Source organism: Danio rerio, chromosome 5 (genome assembly GCF_049306965.1).
Source record: "Danio rerio strain Tuebingen ecotype United States chromosome 5, GRCz12tu, whole genome shotgun sequence".
NCBI lineage: Eukaryota > Metazoa > Chordata > Actinopteri > Cypriniformes > Danionidae > Danio > Danio rerio.
The window spans coordinates 3,150,001-3,165,849 of NC_133180.1; the positions used below are offsets into that span (position 1 = coordinate 3,150,001).

Here is a 15,849-nt window from a genome sequence, read left to right on the forward strand (position 1 = left end):
AATATAATATAATATAATATAAAAATTATGATAATAATATTAATTATTATTAGTTTATTATTACTAAATCAATAAAAATCTAATTAATAATTAATAAAATAATAATAATAGTGTTGGTGGTGTTGTTTCATTTTTTGTAAACATACAGTTGAAGTCAGAATTATTAGCTCTTATGAATCATTAGCCCCCTGTATGTATTTTTCCCCAGATTTTTGAGAGATTTTCAGAGAGATTTTTTTCAACAAATTTTGTAACATAATTGTTTTAATAAGTCAATTTTCAGGATACTATTATTCAGCTTAAAGTGACACTTAAAGGCTTAACTAGGTTAATTAGGGTAAAGTTAGGGTAATTAGGCAAGTCATTGTATAACAGTGGTTTGTTCTAGAGACAATCCAACACTAATATTGGTCTAATAATATTGACCTTAAAATGGGTTCAAAATAATTAAAAACTGCTTTTATTCTAGCAGAAATAAAACAAATAAGACTTTCTCCAGAAGAAAAAACATTATATGAAATACTGTGAAAAATTCCTGAATCTGTTCAACATTTTTTGGGAAATATTTTTTCAAAACTGGCTTTTTGAATTTTGCTGTACTTGTTTGTTCTCAAAAAATGTAGCTATGGGCACGTTTTCCCAATAAGCCCAATAAAAATGAATACAATTTCACAGGGAGGCTAATACTTTAGTTTTCATATGCGTTAATGCTTTATATTGTAGTTTTGAAACGACAGTCTAACAACTTCTCAATGTCAAATGAACAACCAATCAGAAGAAAGTAGGCGGGGCTTCACTCTTCACAACATCTGAGAAGTTGAGAAGTGCAGAGTTGTTGGTTTCATGTAAGTAGTTAAACATTTACAATCTGACATTCGTTTTACAATGGAGCTTTTAAATAATTGATTGTAACATCCAGTGATGCAAAGTTAATAGAAAATATGAAGTGCCGTTTACCAGATTCATAATTCATTGAATGCAAAAAAGAAAGAGTAAAATTAAGATTGATAATTCCACTGAACATTTTAATTCAACAAAAGGTTCTTTATAAGGTTAATTAATAATAATAATATGTATTTATGGCAAAAAAAAACATTATATATATATATATATATACATATATATATATATATATATATATATATATATATATATATATATATATATATATATATATATATATATATATATGATAGTCTGCAATATCAGAACTCCTACAGCCTCTTTACCCTTTGTGTATTACTCCGCTCACATACAGCCAGCAAAAAGCAGACACTACAGATCTAAAGTTTAATAGATGCTTGCTCAGCTGTTTAACTGTCAGCTTATGATTTAAATCCGGAAGAAAGTAGTTCCTCATACAAAAGGGTTTTTGAGACTCTCCATGTTTGATTTTGCTTTTATATACACAATTATGCCGTCAAACAGTTGTATAAACGCAATATCACACTCGTAGCAGTGCGATATGGCTGTATATCGGCACTGGTGGGAGCACTAAAGCGCACGCCTCCCACCAGTGCCGATATACAGCCATATCGCACTGCTACGAGTGTGATATTGCTCATATATATATATATATATATGCATATATATATATACAACTGGAAATAATTCTGATTGATTACTTTGCTTTAAATTAATGAATTGGTTATTTGATGTTCTGTTTAGCTAAATAATTTAGTTTTTAATAAATATAGACAAATAAATACGTAAATAAATAAATATTGTCCAAAAGAATGTTCAAGAAAACATTTTGCTGTGTTTTATTCCAGAAACCTTTTCAGACTTTATTTTAAGGCACATTTCTCACTGTTAACAAAATATCAACTGTGATTTTTGCTCAAACCTCTAATTTACTGCTTAATAATAGCTATCAAGGTAGTTAATCTACAATATATACTGTAAAATTTACAGTACCTGCTAGTAATTTTGGCTGCCATTAAGACTGTAAAATTACAAACACACATTAAATAATAACTACAATTTTTATGTAAAAATACAGCACAGTTGTAACTATTAATGTACAATGAGCTTATAAACGTACAGTCTTAATCGCAACCAAATTGTACATTTTACAGTAATTTTACAGTAAAAATTTGTTTTACAGTGTGTCTTTAGGAATTGGATAGGATTATGAATGTATATCTCAATAATAAGCAGGTAATAATTAAGTAAATAGTAGGAATTGGCACTTAAACTAAACTATTACAATTCTCACTGATTTTAGCTAAATCAACCCCTAATTTTTCACTTATTAATAGATATAAAGATAGTAGTTAATATATAAAAATATAGAAAATTTACACTAAAAATTACAGTAACTTACTGGGAATGATGGTTGACATTAAGACTGTAAATTAACAAGTGCACTGTAATTAATAACTACAATCGTAATGTAGAAATATTGCAAAATGTAATTATTTAGTACCGTGTGATTGTAAGTGTACAGTCTTGATGGCAAACAAAATTGCAAGTCACTGTAGATTTTACAGTACATTTTTACCGTACATTCTTAATATTTACACATTATATAAATATATATAATATCTTACAGAGTGACTTTAAGAATAGGATAGGATTATGAATTTATATCCTAATAATAAGCAGGTGATAAAATGGTGGCACAATTCTCACTGTTAATAAAATATCAACTGTGATTTTAGCTCAATAAACACCAAATTTACTGTTTATTTATTACTATTATTTATTTACATTGCACTTTTACATTTTTAGTCTTACTGGCAACCAAACCCCATCATTTACAGCTTATTATTACTTATTAAGGTAGTAGTTGATCTAAAAAATACTGTAAAATTTACAGTAACTTACTGGCAATTTTGGTTGCATTATGACTGTAAAGTTACAAACACACTGTAAATTAATAACTGCAATTTACTGCAGTAACTTACTGGCATTTTTGGTTGCTTACTAATAGATATTAATGTAGTAGCTGCACGGTAAACAAACTATAAAATTTACAGTAAATTACTGCCATTTTTGGTTGCGATTAAGACTGAACATTTACAAACACACTGTAAATTAATATCCACATTTGCAATGTAAAAATACTGCATAATTCTAATTGTTTACTACAGTGTACTTAGAAATGTCCAATCTTAATGGCAACAAAATTGCCAACAAGTTACTGTAGGTTTTACAGCATTTTTATAGATCAACTACTACCTTAACAACTGGTAATAAGCAGTAAATTAGGGGGTATGTTACTGTACATTTTACAGTAATTTGCTTTACAGTGTCTTTAGGAATTGGATAGGATTATGCATGTAGATCTTAATAATAAGCAGGTAATAAACCAGTTAATAGTGAGAATCGGCGCGTTTAGTAATTAATATAATTATTTATTAATTATTATAATTATTAAATAATTAATATAATTATTTTAAGGTATAATTGTCACTGTAAACAAAATATAAACCATGACTTTAGCCCAATAATCCCCTAATTTATTGCATATTTATAGCAATCAAGGTAGTAGTTGTATGAAAAATGTACAATAAAATTTACAGTAACTTACTGGAAATTTTAGATGCTATAAAGACTGTAAATTTACAGGCACAATAATATATATATATATATATATATATATATATATATATATATATATATATATATATATATATATATATATATTTACTACAGTGTGCCTGTAAATGTACAGTCTTAATGGCAACTAAAATTGCCAGCAGCTGTAAATATTACTGTATTCATTTTACAGTGTGTCTTTAGGAATTGGATAGGATTACGAATGTAATAAACCAGTTAATAGTGAGAATTGCCACTTAAACTAAATATTATAATTATTTTAACAAAATATCAACTAAGATTTTAGCTCAATAACCCCCTAATTTACTGCTTATTTATAGCTATCAAGGTAGTAGTTGATGCATAAAAAATAAACTGTACAATTTACAGTAACTTAAATTTTGGCTGCTATTAAGACTTTAATTTATTCAAACACACTGTAAATTAATTACAATTAAGATTTACAGTAACCTACTGGCAATTTTGGCTGCTATTAAGACTGTAAATTATCCAGCACACTGTAAATTAATTACAATTAGGATTTACAATAACATACTGGCAGTTTTGGATGCTATTAAGACAATTTTAATGTAAAAAAAATTGCATAATTGTAATTAATTACTACAGTGCGCTTGAAAGTCTTTAAAGTCCTAATGGCAACCAGAATTTCCAGTAGGTTACTGTACATTATTTTTCCAGTGTGGCTTTAGGTATTAGATACGATTAATCATGCAGAATTTGTGTTTTATAAGTATCAATAAACAGCCTACATCTTAATAAGTGAGAACTGATACTTAAACTAAAGTGTTACCCTCCCTTCATTTATATAAATAAATACTGTTATTATGTTGTGTTATGTAAATGTTCCGGATGTTCATGCAGCATCCTTAAGAGATATAATTACAGTGTTTTAATGCAGCATTTAAACTGGCTTCATTAGTGGACTGAAGGTGTATTTTAGGAAGCACGCTGACATTCATTAACCTTTAGTTAGACAGAAGCCATTGAAATGATGCATTAATTAAGAGTTAATTACAGTTCACTTCAGCTCAGGTTATTCAAGAGGGACTGACGCTGTGATAAGCCTGTTATCAAGAGCACACAAATCAATGCAACCTTTTAGCCCTGCTTTAACCCCATGACCACTGAATAACTGATGGATAATTATTTTCTAGTGATGATGTGTAGATTAAAGGGGCTGTTTATGTGTGACCCCGGAGCACAAACAAGTCTTAAAGGGACAGTTCACACAAAAAATGAACATTTACTCACTGTTTACATTTACATTTACATTTAATCATTTAGCAGACGCTTTTATCCAAAGCGACTTACAAATGAGGACAAGAAAGCAACTTACACAACCAAGAGCAACAATGAATAAGTGCTATAGGCGAGTTTCAGGTCTGTAAAGTCTAAGAAGAAAAGTATTAGTAGTATTAGTATTTTTTTTTTTTTTTTGGGTACAGTTAGTGTGATATTCAGAGAGGCAATTGCAGATTAGGAAGTGTAGTGGAGACTAAATAGTTGAGTTTTTAGTCATTTCTTGAAGACAGCGAGTGACTCTGCTGTTCTGATGCAGTTAGGGAGTTCATTCCACCAACTGGGCAGATTGAACGCGAGAGTTCGGGAAAGTGATTTCTTCCCTCTTTGGGATGGAACCACGAGGCGACGTTCATTCACAGAACGCAAGTTTCTGGAGGGCACATACATCTGTAGAAGTGAGAGCAGATAAGAAGGAGCAAGGCCAGAAGTCACTTTGTAGGCAAACATCAGAGCTTTGAATTTGATGCGAGCAGCAACTGGCAGCCAGTGCAAACGGATGAGCAGTGGAGTGACATGTGCTCTTTTAGGTTCATTAAAGACCACTCGTGCTGCTGCGTTCTGAAGCAGCTGAAGAGGTTTGATAACTCACTGTTAGCTACTCTTTTAACAAATAACAATTTAAGAATGATAATTATGATGATGAAAATAAGGGACGGAAACCCCTGTGTTTTGTATTATATTTTAATCAAAAACGGTTTAATAAAGTTTTAATAAATACTTTAACTCTCAAGTAACCATTTATAGGAAGGATTACCAAATACCGAATATATATCGTATATCGTCATTCCTCCTAAAAATACTGAGATATGATTTTTTGCCCCTATCGCCCAGCCTTAACATTTAAATAGCAAATGCTCATTAGAAGAATAAGCACAACCCTGTTAGACCATGCACCGAGACACAGCATATTTTACCATCCTTAAAGTAGTAAAAGTGGATTCAGACACGCTCTTAATGCTTTTGCGTCATGAGCTTTAGATTTTGAGCTTAGATCGGTAAAATAGAGCCCCTAGTATAGAAACTAGGCATACTTGTGTACATAGTCACTGTTTACTTAGACCACAGTTGTTTGGAAATCTTTATGAGTTTCTTTCTTCTGTTGAACACTAAAAGAAGATGTTTTGAAAGCCTGTAACCAATGACTTCCATTGTATTTGTTTGTCCTATGGAAGTAGAAAGAAACTCTTAAAGGTTTATAATCACTTGAGAGTAAATAGTGAGTACATTTTCAATTTTGGGTGACCTGTTTAAGCTTCTTGTGTATATTTGTATGCCAACAACATATTGAAGTCATATACTGATAATACTTAGTGTAAATATCATCTACTATCTATTAACAATTAAGTGAACTGTAAACAGCATTTACTGTTTATTAATATGTAGTTTAAATACAATGTTTTAACTAAATGGCATAAACCAAATCATGAAATTTAGTTCATCAGGTCCTTTAGTGCAAAAAGTGCATGACTCCTTTTTAGTGTAAATAGCATCATACTTTTAGTCACACTGCAATAGCATCTACCTAAACACTAAAAGTGTAAATGGCATATACTTTTTATTAGCACTGAGTGCAAATAGCATCCACCATACTTTCTGTTGCTATATTGTGTAGCATCCGATGCTATTTGCACTTAGTGCAAATAGCCGCTGCCATATAAAAAACTGACTCTTATGACTGAATTTATGATCTGCTGTGTACTATAAAGAGTAAGCACTTGTGGCCTGTCTAAAATTAGCTCTTGCATGGTGACTTTTAACATTTTATTAATACAGCTCTTACTAAAGTCTATTAAGTCATAACTAAAACATGCAAATGATATATCAGTCAGGTGTTGCGCGATCATTTATCATCACCAGCATCATCATTCTCAACACTTCCAATCCAGTTTACCTCAAACAAACACACAGTCACACAATACCAGCTTAATCTCCATTTTCAACACTTCGTCTATTGTTTTAGCATTTCAAAGCGAACAAAGTGCATCTTGTCCACAGCTTTTTATTTGTAGAATGATTTCACAACAAAGCAGCTTTAAGGAAAACGTGTGTGTCAGTGTTTGAACGGCTTTACATCCTATTGAACAGGAAATATAACATCTAACAGGAGATTATCTTTTAATGTCTTTAAAGCAGAGCCATTCATGCAGGTTATTGATAATAGATTACACTTGCTTTTGATTTGTAAGTTTCACTAGACTACCCAAATGCTCCAGTGGACTAAACAGTGACCTCATGCTTTTATTTAGTTAGTTTTTCCATTAAACAAAGACTTTTTATAGTGTTTTAGGGCATAGTACACTCTAAATTAAAATCTACTGACATTCTGTTTAATTGGCTATAGTTGATTTGACATTTTTAATTTCAGATGTCACCCAGTGGAATGAACCGCCAATTATTCCAGCATGTTTTACGCAGTGGATGCTCTTCCAGCTGCAACCCATTACTGAAAAACACCCATACACTCTCATATTCACACACACACTCATACACTATGGCCAATTTAGTACATCAATTCCCCTATAGCGCATGTGTTTGGATATAATTTTATTTATTTACTACAGTGCGCCTGTAAATGTACAGTCTTATTGGCAACTAAAATTGCCAGCAGCTGTAAATATTACTGTATTTTTTTTACAGTGTGTCTTTAGGAATTGGATAGGATTACGAATGTAATAAACCATTTAATAGTGAGAATTGCCTCTTAAACTAAATATTATAATTATTTTAAGGCACAATTTAATATTAACAAAATATCAACTAAGATTTTAGCTCAATAACCCCCTAATTTACTGTTTATTAATAGCTATCAAGGTAGAAGTTGATGTATAAAAAATAAACTGTACAATTTACAGTAACTTAAATTTGGACTGTGTAGGAAACCGGAGCAGCCAAAGAAAACACACACCAACACGGGGAGAACATGCAAACTCCACACAGAAACGCCAACTGGCCCAGCCAAGGCTCGAACCAGCGACCTTCTTGCTGTGAGGCCACATTGCTAACCACTGAGCCACCGTGACGCCTGACATTCAATTCACTTGGCCACAATTGAGTTAAAATTTTATGAGTTTCATTCTGTTGATCTGAAGAATCTTGGGAATAACCACTGACCTCTATACTAGGAAAAATTACTGAAGTCAATGACTACGTTCATGTTCTGTAGAACATTCATTCATTCATTCATTCATTCATTCATTTTCCTTCAGCTTAGTCTCTATTTCAGGTGTCGCCACCGTGGAATGAACCGCCAACTATTCCAGCATATGTTTTACACAGCGGATGCCCTTCCAGCTGCAACATAGTTCTAGGAAACACCCATACACACTCATTCACACGCACACTCGTACACTACGGCCAATTTAGCTTATTTAATTCCCCTATAGCGCATGTTTGGACATGGGGAGAACATGCAAACTCCATACAGAAATGACAACTGACCCTGCCAGGACTCGAACCAGCAATCTTCTTGCTGTGAGGCCACAGTGCTAACCACTGAGCCACCCATTTTGTAGGACAAAAAACTCAAATAGGAGGCTGAATTTTTTTGAATTTTGTTTTTTGACAACCATCGCAACAGCATGTCCATCTTTGCCTCTAAAAACCAATGCAGAGCTTCTAAAATTAAATTCTGTTCATTTGCATATTAAAACATGCTAATTTTGCGATGGCAGCCACTGGACAATGGCGCCAGTGCTTCACCACACACCAGCTATAGGTGGGGTCAGGGGCGGACTGGGACAAAAATTCAGCCCTGGCACTGTAGCTTCACCAGCCCACATTACCACACAGACACAGCCCCACCCACGGACACGCACATTCACTACTTACATTGGTGAATGATTATGTTAAAACAATCTCTGGGTCAATGCCAGTAAAGGTTTTGGACATCTTCTTGGACACTTTTACTTATACTTTCACTTTTACTATATGCGATTTCATTGGACATGAATCACAGGACTGATTTTTCTAATCTCCATTGACAGGAAAAAATAAAGTAGTGACTGCAGGTTGAAGGAAAGTAGTGGAGTAAAAGTACAGATACTGCACTAAAATTTCAAGTGAAAGTAAAAGTACTAAGTAAATTACAATTCCTGAGAAAAACTACTCAATTACAGTAGTCTGAGTATTTGTAATTAGTTACTTTCAACCCAAGCTCATTCTGGAAACGTAGCCCCGCGGACGTTTCTGGAGACCGCGATTTACGTGGCTGGAGGTACGTACGGACACGTTTAGTTTTTTTCGACGAACGCTGCGGGGCGGTGTGGCGCCGCTTCGCCCCTCCTCTTCGTGCTCGGAAATTTCCGGAAATCAGGTAAGACGAAAAACGGAATCCGAAAAATAAGGGCGAGAATGCGGCGGGATCCGAAAACGCGGTCGAAATCGAAGACGAGGGCTTTTGCTTTTTTTTTTTTTTTCTGGACGGCTTTTGCGAACCGTCGCTCGGGTTTAGGGAAGGAGGAGGAGGAAGAGGAGGGCGGCCAAGTCGGCCGATCCGGTAGCTTTTCGCGCGAGAACGGCGCAGGCGCGAACAGCGAGCTCCCGAGACGAGCCCGAGATGCGAAAAAGCGCGCACAGCGGCCTCTCGCGGATCCGCGAAAACAAAAACCGCTCGAATACGTACCTCCCGGGATGTAAATCGCGGTCCGCAGAAACGTCTGCGGGGCTACATTTCCACAATGAGCCCGGGTTGGTTACTTTACACCACTGCTTATTGTAAAAGCATTCACGCACAAACATAACTTTGTCTAAAAACCAATGCATAATTTCTGAAATTTCCGCTTTGTTGTTCATTTACAAATATCATCACAAGCTCAAAAACAACTATTTGGATTGCCCATGTCAAGAAAAGAGTAATAAAAATGTCATATTATTATCTAATGTGACGCGAACAACAAAAAAATCGCATTCCTATTTGATTCACAGGAACCACAGCAACAAAAGTTCTCCAACCTACGCATAACCTTATTTTTACTAATATCACCAGCCTGATCTCACGAGAAAATATGAGTATTTTACATTTTGTTTGTTTAGTGGCTAATTTGTACGAATTTGTACGAGTTCAGTCGTAAGAAATTTTACGATTTTAAAAAGGAGGCATGGCACCCAACCCCACCCCTAAACCCAACTGTCATTAAGGGATGAGCAAATGGTACTAAATTGTACAACTCAGGCTCATTCTAGAAACATAGCCCCGCGGACGTTACTCAAGACCACAAAATATGTCCTGGGAGGTACGTATTTGTGCAGTTTTTATTTTCGCGAATCTTCGAGAGGCTGTTGTGCGCACTTTTTCGCGTCTCGAACGCGCGCCATTCGCGCCCGCACTGTTCTCGCGTAAAAAGCCGCCGGAGGCTGCTGTCGAGTGACCGTCTGTACAACTGACCGACTGGCTGTATGACTGAATGATTGACAGAGCAGCCGGCCAATTGGCCGACCCAGCCAACCTTCTCCTTCTTCCCTAAACCCAAGCAACGATTTACAAAAGCCGTGCAGAAAAAAAGCCGTCCGATTTTGACCCCGTTTTTGGATTTCATTGCATTCTCGCCCCGTTAAGAACTCGTTCACTTTACCTGATTACTGGAACCGCTCTTCTCCAGACTGGAACCCAGTCGTCGAACACGGCCAGCTCCTCCTTCTCTGGGCCTCCGTTTCGCCGACGTAGCACGACGAGCTAACCAGACAAACTGGTTGCATCGGGAAAGCCCTCCACACGAAGGAGGTGAGCCATCAGCCCAGCTGGCGAGCGCGAAGAGGAGCGGCGTCACACCACCCTGTAGCGTTCGCTTGAAAAAACTAAATGCAGCCATACATACCTCCGGCCACGTAAATCGCAGTCTCCAGAAACGTCCGCAGGGCTACATTTTCAGAATGAGCTTGGGTTAAAATTGTACGAATAATTAATTTAAAATAAAGTTTAAAGTTTAAGTTAAATTATTTACTTAATTTAAAATTGAAATGAAAATGTATTTTGAGTGAATTGAGGGATCAACAAACTTAAAAGCAATACGAAAAAGGACTTTGATTAAGGACTAAATGACTGAAAACCCCTGGATTGTTGTTGTTTGATTCATGAGATTTATTGTTAATGTTTTTTAAGCATTCAATAAAGAAAATAATAATAAGTAAATAAATAAAAATAAATAGATAAATAAATAAATTGTACGAATTAGATTGTACGAATTAATACAAAGTAGCAACCAAATCAAAAAGCTACTAATTGCCATAAGATTGTGTTGGGCATATCACACACACAAAAATTGCATTTTGATTAATATTTAGAATTTCAGTGACCTGAAATCACGGCTCTGTTTTTCATTTACAAATATCACACGCTCAGGATTGCCCATGTCAACAAAAGAAAAGGAGTCTAACAATGTAATAGTATTATCAAATGTGACACTTGCGAACAAAAAAAAAAAAGCGTTCATATTTGGCAGCAACGTAACTTATCGAACTTAGATATGATCTTTGAAATCAACGCATTGTTCATTTTATGAATATCACACTCACAAATTGAGTTTTAATTAGAATTAGAACTTTATTGAACTTTCGCTTATTGTAAAAGCATTCACGCGCAAACAACTTTGTCTAAAAACTGATGCATAATTTCTGAAATCACCGCTTTGTTGTTCATTTACAAATATCATCACAAGCTCAAAAACAACTATTTGGATTGCCCATGTCAACAAAAGAATAACAATAATGTAGTGGCATTATCAAATGTGACGCTCTCGTATTTGATTGACAGTATCCATAGCAACAAGACTTCTCTAACATACGCATGATCACACTCATAGAAATTGCGTTTTGATTAGTATTTAGAACTTTAGTTAACTGAAATTACCGCTTTGTTGTTTATTTACAAATATTAAACGCTCAAATGCAACAATTTGGATTGCCCATGTCAACAAAATAATAATAATTTAATAGCAGTCTAATCTTACGAGGAAAACAAAGTACTTTACGTTTTGTCAGGTTAGTGGCTAATTCGTACGAATTCAGTGGTATGAGAAATGTACAATTTTTAAAAGGAGGTGTGGCCCCGTACCCCACCCCTAACCTCAAACGTCATTGGGTGATGAGCAAATTGTACTAAATTGTATGAATTAGATACGAATTAGCCACTAAATCATAAAGTTACGAATTGTCGTGAGATTGCATTAAATAGTATTATTAAAATTGACACATGTGGAAAAAAAATCGCATTCCTATTTAATTGACAGTAACCACAGCAACAAGACTTCTCTAACCTACTACACATGATTTTCGAAATCAACGCTTTGTTCATTTTACAAATATCACACACAAAAATTGCATTTTGATTAGTATTCAGAACTTTAGTGACCTGAACTCACCGTTTTGTTGTTCATTTACAAATATTACACGCTCAAAAACAATTAAGATTGCCAATGTCAACAAAATAATATTAATAATGTAATAGTATTATTAAACGTCACTTACGAAAAAAAAATCATGTTCCCATTTAATTGACAGTAACCATAGCAACAAGACTTCTCTACTACACGTGATTTTCGAAATCAACGCTTTGTTTATTTTACGGATATCGCACACACAAAAATTGCATTTTGATTAGCCTTTAGAGCTTTAGTGACCTGAAATCACCGCTTTGTTGTATTTACAAATATTACACGCGTTTAAAAACAACTATTTAGATTGCCAATGTCAACAAAAGAATAATATTAATGTAATTGTATAATCAATTGTGACGCTCACAAACAAAAAAAATCTTGTTCCTAATTAATTGACAGTAACATAACAAGACTTTGCAAACCTTTTTGAAATCCGCTCTTTGTTAATTTTACAAATATTGCACATTCAAAAACAAACATTTGGATTGCCCATGTCAAGAATAGCAATAATGTAATAGTATTATCAAACGTGACGCTCGCGAAAAAAAAAAATCGCGTTCTTCTTTGATTGACAGTAACCATAGCAACGAGACAAAACAATCCTACTCATGATCTTTGAAATTTGCACTTTGCTCATTTTACAAATATCACACACAATAATTGCGTTAACATTACAAAACAAAATTAACAATTTTTTTTAGTTTATAGAATTTTAGTGACCTAAAAATCACAGCTTTTGTTGTTCATTTACAATACCATACGATCAAAAACAACTATTTAGATTGCCAGTGTAAGAGTAATCATAATGTAATTAATTATCAAATGTGACGCTCACCTAACAACAACAACAACAACAACAAAAATACTACGAGTGATCTTTTAAAATTAGCGCTTTGATCATTTTTACAAGTATCACACTCAATAAAATAGCCTTTAAAGAACTTCAGTGACCTTTGGCTTACTGTGCAAGCATTCGCGCGGCAGATGATGGACCTCAGCAGATCACGCGCTTACAGCCTGTCTACAGAAATACTCCTAAACCAGCGAAGCCTCCTCGGAAACGCTCCGTTTCTGGCAGGTGCAGCTCATGAGTGATGCGGACATCAGAGCTCCACACGACGGCGTCATTTTTTGGAGCTCGTCCTACATTAGAAAGCGGAGCAGAAAGCCGGTGTCCTTGATGCTCCTTCCAGAAAAAATAACCAGGCTTTCCTCAGGATTTATGATTTTCCCTTACGGACTTCAGATGACAGGGAAGGTTCTTCTAAATTTATAAGATTAATAACCATCCGACAGCCTGCCTATAGGTAAGAGCGCGTGCACTTTCAGCGTTGTAGAGACTGAAAGACTTAACAGATGATAAATTATTTTAATAATCATCATCTTCATCCACTTTATATATGCTGAAAAACCTCATTTGTAAAGTCGCTCCGGATTTAAAAGCGTCTGATAAATGTATGCATGTAAATGTTAGGTATAATAATGTTGTTGTTATTGTTAGCTAGTCTATTTCAGATGTGGAGACAGTCAAAACTCAATAATAAATAATTAAATAAATAAATAAGTAAATAAACATGAATCAAAAACAAATCTGTTCACAAAAATAATGTATTTATTAATTATTTTGCTGAAATGACTGGTGTTATTATAAATACAAAAATACATATACTAAAACAGCATTAGAACAGTTTGCTAATGAATGTAAATCTCCGTTGACATCACTAATTTCGCACAATTAGGGATTAGCTTTAATAAACATTGCGTATAGCCTATTAATGACGCTTAATAAATTAAATGACGTATTCTGATTATCATCATTATTATTTTTATCAACTGATAACTGCACAAACTTTAGATTTGTACATTTAAGTTTAAAGATAAGAACTGATGTCACATGTTTTGCAGCATCATGATCAGTGTGCTGGACTCACCTGCACCGGTGCATGCATGCAGAATCAGAGGCAGAAGATAAGCTGAAAGCAGACACCGCATTGTGATTGTCCTGTGTGTGACTGGACCAAATGTGACCCTTTGAGAGTCTGATCGGCTCTTATATAGTAATATATCTATCAATGGACTGGATGGAGTCTGTTGGTCCCTCCCATTATTGCTGTAATACTTACAGGGAGAGCATCACTGTACACACCTGTCTCCCATACATCGCTGGTGTCTGTCTGTCTATCTATATATCTATCTATCTATCTATCTATCTATCTATCTATCTATCTATCTATCTATCTATCTATCTATCTATCTATCTATCTATCTATCTATCTATCTATCTGTCTATCTATCTATCTATCTATCTATCTATCTATCTATCTATCTATCTATCTATCTATCTATCTGTCTATCTGTCTATCTGTTTATATATCTGTCTATACAGTGTGAATTTGTATGGTAAGCTAATCAACAATGCTGTATTTTTCATAGTGTTATTTAGTATAAATTATTTGTGGGTTTTGCTACTATCTTTTTAATGCCAAACATAATTTCCCATGAGTATTGTGGATACTGATGAAACTGCAAGTTAATGCATTATGTTAAGTAAGTATATAAATAAGACTAATGCTATATTTATAATATGCAATTCTGTACATAATGATCAGGAGCCAAAACAAGTTTGTCAATATAGAATTAAATGTGTGCAAACAAAAACAGAAACAACCTTTAAATTAAATTTATATTTAATAATAGCCAGCTTATGTTGTTTTTAGGTGAAATCTTTATTAATATTGCTCACAGTATTTGTTTGTTCCTCAATGTATTTCAGGGAAAATTAACTACTAAGAAAGGAGGAAAGTATTTCAATAGTAGGATGTGTTATTACAGTATCCCAGAACGTTTAATCTGCTGTAAACAAATACCAATGTATGAGTGTCAGATGAAAATGCACTTGCATTGTTTAAGGATGTTTATTGTCTTTTTAATGATCTATTTCAATAATGCATACATATATATTCATATAGACAGATAGATAGATAGATAGATAGATAGATAGACAGACAGACAGACAGACAGACAGACAGACAGACAGACAGACAGACAGACAGACAGATAGATAGATAGATAGATAGATAGATAGATAGATAGATAGATAGATAGATAGATAGATAGATAGATAGATAGATAGATAAAGAGAGAGAGAGTATGGGGGAAAATTTTAGCCTATATCTTGTAGAAAGTTTATTTGAGTAAACATTTGCTTCCTCCATAAACCACATCAGAAATAATGTAGGGTTTCCTGGGGTCCTGAAAAGTCTTAATGTCTTCCAAAAAATCCAAATTTTTGGGCTCAAATATTATAAAATATCTATATCTATTTAAAATATCTTGCTAAGAAATATCTACATTTGTTTTGGTATTAGTCATGCATTATTAAATTATTAAATGTATTAAATTATAATGAGTTTTTTGATAGGGCAAATACAAAATCTTTTCCATCTGGGCTATTTGAAGAATTCCTTCAGCCTTTATGAGTCTAAATTGTCATTCACAATGGTCTTAAAAATGTCTTTAACTTGGTGAAACCTGCAGAAACCCTGTGATGTTTATGAACTGTTCATCAGCTGAAAGCAAAACCATCTCTAATGTGGATATTGTGACATCTAGT

General features: G+C 34.0%; 1 protein-coding gene across 2 annotated transcripts in view; it reads right to left on the minus strand.

Annotated features, from left to right (window-relative positions):
* The window catches only part of ca4a (carbonic anhydrase IV a), a 42,215-nt gene extending 27,954 nt beyond the window's left edge, over positions 1 to 14,261 (minus strand). Inside the window, exon 1 of one of the 2 annotated variants that reach the window (XM_073950440.1) lies at positions 13,188 to 13,442. Coding sequence is in view for 1 of the 2 variants with exons in the window: in NM_001114407.2 (NP_001107879.2) it covers positions 14,168 to 14,228 (61 nt within the window). In the remaining variant the exon portion in view is untranslated. Of the gene's footprint in view, positions 1 to 13,187; positions 13,443 to 14,167 lie in introns of those variants that run through there. The other variant, NM_001114407.2, reaches the window with a different exon arrangement.
* Between the last annotated feature and the right edge of the window lie 1,588 nt (positions 14,262 to 15,849).